At 44.0% G+C, this 10470-nt stretch overlaps 1 protein-coding gene across 3 annotated transcripts in view; it reads right to left on the bottom strand.

Moving 5' to 3' along the window:
* The window catches only part of LOC311113172 (dynactin subunit 1-like), a 33762-nt gene extending 24419 nt beyond the window's left edge, over positions 1-9343 (bottom strand). Inside the window, exons 1-8 of one of the 3 annotated variants that reach the window (XM_084156351.1) lie at positions 9204-9343; positions 6338-6592; positions 5998-6082; positions 5440-5471; positions 5277-5294; positions 2964-3119; positions 2059-2082; positions 1452-1532 (exon numbers count right to left, since the gene is read on the bottom strand). In XM_084156351.1, coding sequence (XP_084012477.1) covers positions 1452-1532; positions 2059-2082; positions 2964-3119; positions 5277-5294; positions 5440-5471; positions 5998-6082; positions 6338-6565 — 624 coding nt within the window. In that variant the 5' untranslated portion in view covers positions 6566-6592; positions 9204-9343. The remainder of the gene's footprint in view (positions 1-1451; positions 1533-2058; positions 2083-2963; positions 3120-5276; positions 5295-5439; positions 5472-5997; positions 6083-6337; positions 6593-9203) is intronic. The other 2 variants (XM_084156352.1, XM_084156353.1) reach the window with 2 other exon arrangements.
* Positions 9344-10470: the final 1127 nt, after the last annotated feature.

Here is a 10470-nt window from a genome sequence, read left to right on the forward strand (position 1 = left end):
AACAAAAGTTTCTCAATACTTTGTTATATACCCTTTGTTGGCAATGACACAGGTCAAACGTTTTCTGTAAGTCTTCACAAGGTTCACACACTGTTGCTGGTATTTTGGCCCATTCCTCCATGCAGATCTCCTCTAGAGCAGTGATGTTTTTGGGGCTGTCGCTGGGCAACACGGACTTTCAACTCCCTCCAAAGATTTTCTATGGGGTTGAGATCTGGAGACTGGCTAGGCCACTCCAGGACCTTGAAATGCTTCTTACGAAGCCACTCCTTCGTTGCCCGGGCGGTGTGTTTGGGATCATTGTCATGCTGAAAGACACAGCCACGTTTCATCTTCAATGCCCTTGCTGATGGAAGGAGGTTTTCACTCAAAATCTCACGATACATGGCCCCATTCATTCTTTCCTTTACACGGATCAGTCGTCCTGGTCCCTTTGCAGAAAAACAGCCCCAAAGCATGATGTTTCCACCCCCATGCTTCACAGTAGGTATGGTGTTCTTTGGATGCAACTCAGCATTCTTTGTCCTCCAAACACGACGAGTTGAGTTTTTAACCAAAAAGTTCTATTTTGGTTTCATCTGACCATATGACATTCTCCCAATCCTCTTCTGGATCATCCAAATGCACTCTAGCAAACTTCAGACGGGCCTGGACATGTACTGGCTTAAGCAGGGGGACACGTCTGGCACTGCAGGATTTGAGTGCCTGGCGGCGTAGTGTGTTACTGATGGTAGGCTTTGTTACTTTGGTCCCAGCTCTCTGCAGGTCATTCACTAGGTCCCCCCGTGTGGTTCTGGGATTTTTGCTCACCGTTCTTGTGATCATTTTGACCCCACGGGGTGAGATCTTGCGTGGAGCCCCAGATCGAGGGAGATTATCAGTGGTCTTGTATGTCTTCCATTTCCTAATAATTGCTCCCACAGTTGATTTCTTCAAACCAAGCTGCTTACCTATTGCAGATTCAGTCTTCCCAGCCTGGTGCAGGTCTACAATTTTGTTTCTGGTGTCCTTTGACAGCTCTTTGGTCTTGGCCATAGTGGAGTTTGGAGTGTGACTGTTTGAGGTTGTGGACAGGTGTCTTTTATACTGATAACAAGTTCAAACAGGTGCCATTAATACAGGTAACGAGTGGAGGACAGAGGAGCCTCTTAAAGAAGAAGTTACAGGTCTGTGAGAGCCAGAAATCTTGCTTGTTTGTAGGTGACCAAATACTTATTTTCCACCATCATTTGCAAATAAATTCATTAAAAATCCTACAATGTGATTTTCTGGAGAAAAAAAATCTCAATTTGTCTGTCATAGTTGACGTGTACCTATGATGAAAATTACAGGCCTCTCATCTTTTTAAGTGGGAGAACTTGCACAATTGGTGGCTGACTAAAAACTTTTCCCCCCCACTGTATAGTGTAAAAATAACAATAAAAATAGAATAAATAAATGATTAAAAAGACCTTGTCCTCCGCCCGCTTCATTTTCAGGGTCTCCAGCTTCTCCTCTAGGTCCTTCACCTGGCCACGCAGAGACTCCTCCTCCTGGGAAGAAAGACAGGTTAAGGTGTGAGAGAGAAAGAGGGAAGAACGAAGTGGGAGGGAAAGGGAAATGGGGAGGGGAAATGGAGAGGGGAAATGGGGAGGGGAAATGGAGAGGGGAAATGGGGAGGGGAAATGGGGAGAGGAAATGGAGCATTGAGAGAGGGGATAGTGGACACCTCAAAACAACCAGAGACTTAAGAACCCACATTCCAAAAACACTTCAAAGCTCAAAGACATGCTCCCACCACCAAGAACCATGTCTGGAGTAACTCCTTTATTCAGTAATATTAAACAGAAGACACTGCCCTCTGTTGGCATGCAGGGGAAGTGCCGTGTTAGTGAGGTTGAGGAGTAGCACCCTTCTGAAAAACCCTAACTCTGGATACATCCCAAATGGTACCGTATTCCCTATTAAGTAGTGCACTACATAGGGAATAGGGTGCCATTTGGGACTCAGCCTTGGTTTGTTAGTCAAACAACATGCTCAGACCAGATCTAAGCATGCGTCCAGATACTGTTACCCTACCTGCTTTGATGCAGGAGGCTCAGCCTGTTTACAACGACAACATGGATGGAACACAACAGTCAACAGAAGACGTAGAAGACGAATGAGGAAACACAATGGATTGAGGTGATATTATGGTAGAGCTGGGTGATGTGGACAAAAAGCCATAATCACGATAAACTGACTGAATCAATACAATAACAATAAAATAGAATGATACGTTTATAATAATGTGCACAATTTTTTTGTTGTTGGTTACCCCTCAAACTACTACTGCTAGTTTGAATGTTGTAGCTATAAATGGTCGACGGTCCATAAAGATGGAGGAATTCAGATATGACGTCATTGTTTTTAGCACTACCCACAGAGTTCTTAAACTACGGGGCATGACATAGTTCAATGTGCCAGTAAATCAGCACAATCTACCTTTTTGTTTTTCCAAATTGCCGGCGTCTTGAAGCTTTGGAATCATGTATACAGTGCTAATGACCATACAAATATATAGATAACGGAGAGCAATGTACAATACAGCAAACTTAGCAAAACAAGGAATTTGTGGTAAGTACATGGGGGCTTCCATCTTTATGCACCGTCGCCATTATGCCAACAATCACCCCATATTAGCTAACTTAATTTCAAACTTCCCTTTTCTGTAGTATAGACTAGTTATCGTAATGAACGATGTCATCAAAACGTCCTCAATAAGTGGTCTGTGTCGATCATTTTCAGTTCGTCGTCTCAGCTCTATATAAATGACATAACATCAGTGGATCTGGAGAACTGTAGGCTTTTGTTCCAGCCCAGCACTAAAAACATCCAACAACTTATCAATGATAATGGGTGTTTTCTTTCTGTGCTCGATCAAAAGCTCTCCAGAACCTAAGGTAATGATCTGATTGGCCACGGGGGGGGGGTTGTGGACTGACCTTGCTAGGGGTGGCGGGGGGTGGAGCGCCGGGCGTGGCGGGGATGCCGCTGGGCATGGGGACAACGGGAGCCCCCAGCGCACCCTTGGAAGACAGGCTGCCCTCGCTGACATCCTCCCTGGACCGAGAGCTGGACAGGCCGGTGGCCCGGGGAGCCTGGAGAGGGGGGAGGGAGAGAGTTGCGGGAGGTGGGAGGGGGAGAGGGGGGAGGGAGCGAGAGAGAGGCGAAGAAAAGACAAAGAGAAAAGGGAGCGAGAGAGGAGAACAGGAAGAGGGAGAAAGAGAAATAAAAGTCAAACACATGTAAAAAGAGAAGTACATCTGTGAGACCGTACCATTACCTGCTAATCCCAGTGACCATTAAAACAGACTGCACCCGGAACTGAACACAGACACATTCCACCCGGAACCCAGGTGAACTCCGGTAAAGCCATACCTAAGTGCACCTGCAGTGGTGAGCAAATACCACACCCAGAGCCATAGAAGTCACCCTTTACTGTGCTGATCTGGCCTACACTAAAAGTAGCAACAGTGCACAAGGAACTGGCCAGGTGAACTGAACTGTGTGTAAAAGGGTGAACTCTGGTTTTAGAGGGAAGGTAAACTACTACAGTAGAAAGTTACAGCTTCACTTTCTGTGGGGACTTGGTTTAAAATACTAAAACTAAACTACGCTGTCGTTTTTCCAGTTATTGTGGTGATTTTGACCTTTGACCAATGACCCGAATGACCAGAGTTCACCCCTCCAGGACTAGAGTTGGTCTCTCCCAGGGGAGTCAGGTGGTTTGAGGCCTGGAACGTACCATGAGGAGGGAGGGAAGGGAGCTGGAGGAGGAGAGGCGACCTGGAGTGTTCCACTGTTGTGTGAGAGTAGACTGTGTTAGGGGTTGAAGAACGGTCTACTGCTGTTCTCTGTTCCTGAGGACATCCTCTAGAACAACTTTATACACTCTACTACACTCACATACTATAGTTAGACCTACACAGATACACACACACCCCATGTACTGGCGTGTGACATACTCTCCTGTCACATACTGACTATTGACTTCTATCTCAGTCGATGATGTTAAACTGTAGCAGTAGATCTCAAACTCTAAAACATCATTCCTTTCCAGACTGTGGTTTGCTACTTTCCTACTCTGTCACATACCTACATCTTCCATATTCCTGAGATGATCAACATTCCATTACTCTAATCTAGCGCAAAACGTACTGCTGTAACATGACAATGATGACGTGATCTACAGTAGGAATGGACAGGTGAGCTCTTCTTTAACGGTCCCCTGATACCTCAGCGTCTGCTGTAACATGACAATGAGGACATGATCTACAGTAGGAATGGACAGGTGAGCTCTTCTTTAACGGTACCCTGTTACCTCAGCGTCTGCTGTTCATAACCAGCTCACCTTGGTGCTACGACGGGTGACGAACTGGAGGAGGAGGAGGGGAGGAGAGGAGAGAGAACACACACACACACACAGGCCCAGCAGAGATGGCGAAGGGCAGTAGTTAGCAGGGCAGGGAGCAGAAACACACAGGGTTAATATTAGTCTAAACACACCGCATCAGGCTGTTACTACATGCACCATAACCACTTAAAGGAAAACTCCACCCAAAAACTCTCTTTTGGTATTTGATTCATTAGTTCATTGTTGACATACAGAAATACAGTCGGTTTGATGCGACAGGCATAATACCGGCTGTATTTCTCTATTTTGAAAGTTATACATCTTGAAAACTTGATTGCTGACCTGCAAAACATTTTGGGACTATATCAACAATTGACTAATGAAACAAATACCAAAAAATTGTTTTTGGGTAGAATTTTTCTTTAAGTCTTTATGCAAGTATGAAGTTTGCGCTGATAACCACTACTTTCAAAAACTGAGGTGACGTACTGTAGTTAATAGATGTGGGTGAAGATGATGTTAGAAAGTTTATAACATGACTTAAAATAAATCCAAAAATAAAAATCCCAAGTGAAGTCGAGGCAAAAACACGGCGCATCACAATGCAAGCAAGAATACACTTGCGTCTGAAACAAAAATCTAAATAATTCACCTCAACAGCCCGAAAATGGGACACCATGCTCCTAAATGTGTCATAGAACCAAAGTGAAAATGCAACAAAAATGTACGGTGATGTGAAACACCCATGTGAAGCATTAGCAGTTTACAGTCCAAAAGACGAACAACAGAAAAGCTACGACAGACCAAAAATATAACCCTGAACAGCCTAATTCAAAAGAAAACGTGACAAGCAAGCAACCACCATGGCAAAGTATGTGAGCATAGTTTTAAATATCTATACCTTCTTGGCAATGGGCATCTGTAATGGTATTTAGGGGAAAGGAGAGGAGAGAGGGAGAGAGAGAAGTAGAGAAGAGTGAAGAGGTTGGTCACTTGGAGGGAGAGAAAAGGAGAGGAGAGGAGGGATGGAAATCGCTCCGAAACAAAGTGTATTTTTACTGTACCTGTTTGACTGATTTTGGAATCTCAGGAATGTCTGAAGATAAAAACAGAAAGAACAGATCACATGTTATTATAAACACACAAACTCATAATTAACAGTTAATAAACGACTTATAAACCCTTTAGAAATACTTTTAAGTGGACCGTAATATGAAGTGTTACAGTAGCTAGGTTTCCTGCGAATATTCTAAAATCTAATTGTCTTGTTGTGGATAAAAGGCTGTGCGTGATGACGTAGTGCACATAAAAATTACTTTTGAGGTTTCATTCTCATGTACCCAATAAAAAATACAAGTTAAATGGGTTTCCATCACATTTTCAACTCTACTGACTGTTTTCTCACAAAAGAAATAGCATTATATAGCGAGTGTGCCCACTCTGGTATTGGCACGTTGCCTTAGCCAACAACTCACAGACACAGTGCAGGTATAGCCTACATGATGAGATTATCATGGACAAAAGAGCCAGATTATTATTATTTGTCAAACTGAAATTAACCCCAACCCTGATGCCCACTGAGGCCATGTAAATGAAGGCTACAGCTTAGTTATTCTGCTTACCTTTCTGCTTGGGCAGGAACTTGGCAGTGGCAGACTCTGGGGTGTCTGGAGAGGTGGCACTGGATCCATCTTCCACTAGCTGGATCTGATCAGGAGAGAGAGGGAGACGGGTTCAATACACCAGTCTACTACTCTTCCACAATGTATGTGTGTGTGTCACAGTTAGAGAGAGTCTGTGTGAGTGGGTGTGTGTCACAGTTAGAGAGAGAGAGTATGTGTGAGTGGGTGTGTGTGTGTGTCGTGTTAGAGAGAGAGAGTCTGTGTGAGTGGGTGTGTGTGTGTGTCGTGTTAGAGAGAGAGAGTCTGTGTGAGTGGGTGTGTGTTGTGTTAGCTTAGTTACCTGGGACTGGCGCACAAAGATGCCGCAGTTTTCATCACACTGGAAGTATCTCTTCCCCTGGACCGTGCCATCATTCTTGCCCTTGGGCTCGTCCAGGATCACACCCACCCACTTGCCCGTGGCGAAGAGCGTAGCGCCCACATATGCCACAGTGCCACGCTGGCCCTTACCGATCACCTCCACCACCGAGCCCACTTTGGCAGGCTTGCCTCCCCCGTCTGCACTCATCTTGCTCAGGAGGGGGCTGCCAGAGAGCTGGGGGGGTGTGGGTGGGGGTGGAGAGAGAGGACATAGCTTAGGACAGAGGACTTTGTGAGTGCTGTTGCCTAAGTTGTGTGAGAAACAGACAAATGCTTTGATGGCACTGAGAGTGTGTCAAGTTCTAGACACAGCCGGTGTTAGTCCTAGACACAGCCGGTGTTAGGCCAAGTCCACAGCCTCAACTCGGCTTGATTTTGTTGTGATCTTTGAGATTCTCTGTGAGGAAATCTGTCATTTAAATCACAGACAAGAAACAATGACAACTGACTCTTTAGTTTTGATCTACGATAAAATATTTGAGATCGGGGCCTCCCGAGTGGCGCAGTGGTCTAAGGCACTGCAGCGCAGTGCTAGAGTGCAGCTGGCTTCCAGGTTAAGAGGGCGGGTGTTAAGAAGCGCGGTTTGGCGGGACATATTTCGGAGGACGCATGACTCGACCTTCGCCTCCCGAGCCCGTTGGGGAGTTGCAGCGATGAGAAAAGATCGAAATTTGGGAGAAAAAGGGGGTAAAATTAAAAATTAACATTTGAAATCGGATTTTCCACAACAACAAAGTGAAGCATACAAACAACATGTTTTTTTTGTTATTGATGACAACATTTCATGCCATCAACTCCACGCCCCATTAGGCCTAGTTCACATAGACTACCAGGAAGAGGCTGAGAAGGAAAATGTCTGATATAGGCCTATTCCACAACAACAAGTACTATAAACAAACAACATATTGATGATATATCCATTGGGCCTAGTTCCCACTTCTGAATGTCAACTAGCTGACTCATGCTAGCTAGGCCACAGACAGCCTGAGGACACAGTCACACACCCAGTCATATGGTTCAGCAGACTGTAACCATTACAGCTGGTGGACACACAGACAGTAACGCTCACAGTCTACCCACACAGAGGAAATCTTTCATAAAATGGTCAAAATGGGCCATGGAGGAACATGGCAAATATTATATCTGGGTCTTCAGGGAGGCAATGCCATGTGAGATGAGACCAAATTCATTGTAGCTAGCCTAATAGATATCGTCCGAATGGCAGACAACTGGGAGGAGTAGCCAGGATCATGGTAGGAATGGTGTTAGTCAGAAACTAGAAACAAGATAACTAGAGACTGAGCTCTTATGTCATAAAACCGGAATTAAATGAACAACCAGGAAATGCCATTAACACTGGAATAGTCTACCCTTCCTTCCTAACAGTGACTTCTTCAGCTGAAGCAGTGAACAGATCATGGAGCCACAACACGTTATTTCATCATCATCTTCAGCACCGTGCTGTATAGCCTGCATTGTGAGTAAAACTATTATTTTATCTTAATTTATTTGCCAGCAGTAGCAACAAAAAAACTCCTCTTGATACAGTTCTGTTCTCGAATGTACAAAAAATGGTTGAGGCAAGTGTCAAATCAAATGTAGCCTATAGACAATCACTAGCCTTAGGTAAAATAACTGACTGTTGCTGCTCATTTGTTCAATCAAATCAACTCATATGTAGGAAGTAGTCTAGTCTTAGACTGAATATCAGATAGGTCTCACCAAGCTGCCCCGGTCCATACCCAGGCCAATCGCCGGGACAGCCACCGAATGCCGCCTGCGCATTCCAGCCATATCCACTTGTTGCTTATTTATTACCAAGTTAACAACAGTATCAAACAAATAGTGCAAGCTTCTCCATCTCTCCCTCTCCTTCTTAGAGGAAGTGTTTGCGACAGACAGGAGAGGAGTGAAAAAGAGGAGGGTCTCTGGCAGGGGACACTATTATTGATGATTCACCTTCAGCATTCAGCAATCGTCACAACTCTTTGAAGTGAGCTTGTGTATTTCTCCCTTAATCCCAGCAAGTACGCAATAACATTGTAGTCTCCAGCTGTAGCAGCTAGATCAGTATGGGAAAACAGAAAATAATCTTGCCATAACAATACCTGATAAGACACTAGTAGGGACTGATATGGACCTCTGTAGTGAAAAAAGAACATCACTCAGTCCGTGAGAAAGGATGTGTTTCTGATTATGCTCATGCCATCACTTGGCTGTCACCAATAGAAATTATCATCCTCCTTTTTAGGAGTATCTATTTCAGAGGTTGTCAGTGTCATATTGCCCTGTAAGATCAGGTGAAAGTGAAAATAATCAGAAAATAACCTTGCGCAAACATTATGACAGTTGGCAAGCTAAAATAGCTAGCCAGCCAGGTTCAGTGGTTAACGTTAGTCAGCTAGTTAGCTAACGCTAGTTGGTTACTAAGCTAGCTAACTAGGGTGTGTTCGCGTCAGTCAAAAATCTGATTGTAGTGTTAGCTAGGTAGCTCGAGCAAACAAATTAGCTAGCTAAATCGCTGGTACCCCGACAACTCTGCAAAATGTATATTCATAGCTTTCCCACAGAAAGAAGCAGTGACGGTGGTGAGCTTACGTTAACTAAAATCCTTTGCTAGCTAACGTTAAATCAACAATACATCTCATTGTAGCTAGTAACGCTAGCTACCTACCTAGCGAACGTTAGATTTCTGGCTAACGTTAGCTATACTAGATGCGAAGTGTTAGCCTAACAGTCAATAATCTTGAGAAGCTAGATAACGTTAGCTAACTTCTGCCACCTACCTGCAAATTGACAGAGTTAGGTTTGGTATGGTATGATATTCCCAAAGAACTTGTTGGTTAAACGCAAGAAAAATATACAGATAAGGGTCAGTTATCAAAATGCCATGTCCACCCTATAATAAGAACGGTCCACCCACACCAACTTCCGGTGTTTGTTTTTTCATTATTTATCGTCTACTTCCGCTTCTTTGGAATTAAGAATAAAAGTCTGTATGACAAAAGTGAAATGTGTATTAATTGGAATTACATTATATTAGTTCCAATAACAAGGGACTATACATAATACATTTCAAAATCAGGACACGATATCACATAAACATAAAAAAACGAATACATTCTAAGCGCCGACACCTGCTGGATGGATAACTATGTGCGCTGACAATCAACGGTGGTGAGTTGGCCTACACAGGTCAGCTATAGAATAGAAAGTAACTCAAACATCTAAATAAATGTTGTTAAAATTACTTTTCGCGTGTGATATTTTATATACAAATGTGAGACATGTCTAGAAGTAGAAATAAGTGTCTGCAATCGCTAGCAACGTGAACAAACATCAAAAACATTTGTGATCAGTGTTTGGCGCGAAATAAGGTGAGTGACGGTTGTCACTAGTTATAATAATAATATGCCATTTAGCAAACGCTTTTATCCAAAGTGACTTACAGTCATGCGTGCATACATTTTTGTGTATGGGTGGTCCCGGCGATCAAACCCACTACCTTGGCTTTACAAGCGCCATGCTCTACCAGCTGAGCTACAGAGGACCACATTACACAGCCACAAAGTCAAAATAGGCTAAATCCTATAAATTCATGAAAACAAACATTTGCTTTTGGTCTTAATTTAAGGTTAGGGTTAGGCATAAGGTTAGCAGTGTGGTGAAGGTTAGGGTTATGGTTAGGTTTAAAGTAAGATTTTAAGCCACCAGCTCTGCACCCTCTGCTGCAACTTGCCCATGCCCCCCCCCCCCCCCCCCCCCCTTTCTTTCTAACATTAGCCTCCAAATTTGTAGCAATCCCCTATTACTAGCCTGTTCAACCTCTCTTTCGTATCATCTGAGATCCCCAGAGAAAGCTGCTGCGGTCATCCCCCTCTTCAAAGGGGGTGACACTCTAGATCCAAACTGTTACAGACCTATATCCATCCTGCCCTGCCTTTCGAAAATATTTGAAAGCCAAGTTAACAGATCACCGACCATTTCGAATCCCACCGTACCTTCTCCGCTATGCAATCTGGTTTCCGAGCTGGTCATGGGTGCACCTCAGCC

The sequence above is a fragment of the Coregonus lavaretus genome (assembly GCF_964263955.1).
Source record: "Coregonus lavaretus genome assembly, chromosome: 39".
Classification (NCBI taxonomy): Eukaryota; Metazoa; Chordata; class Actinopteri; order Salmoniformes; family Salmonidae; genus Coregonus; species Coregonus lavaretus.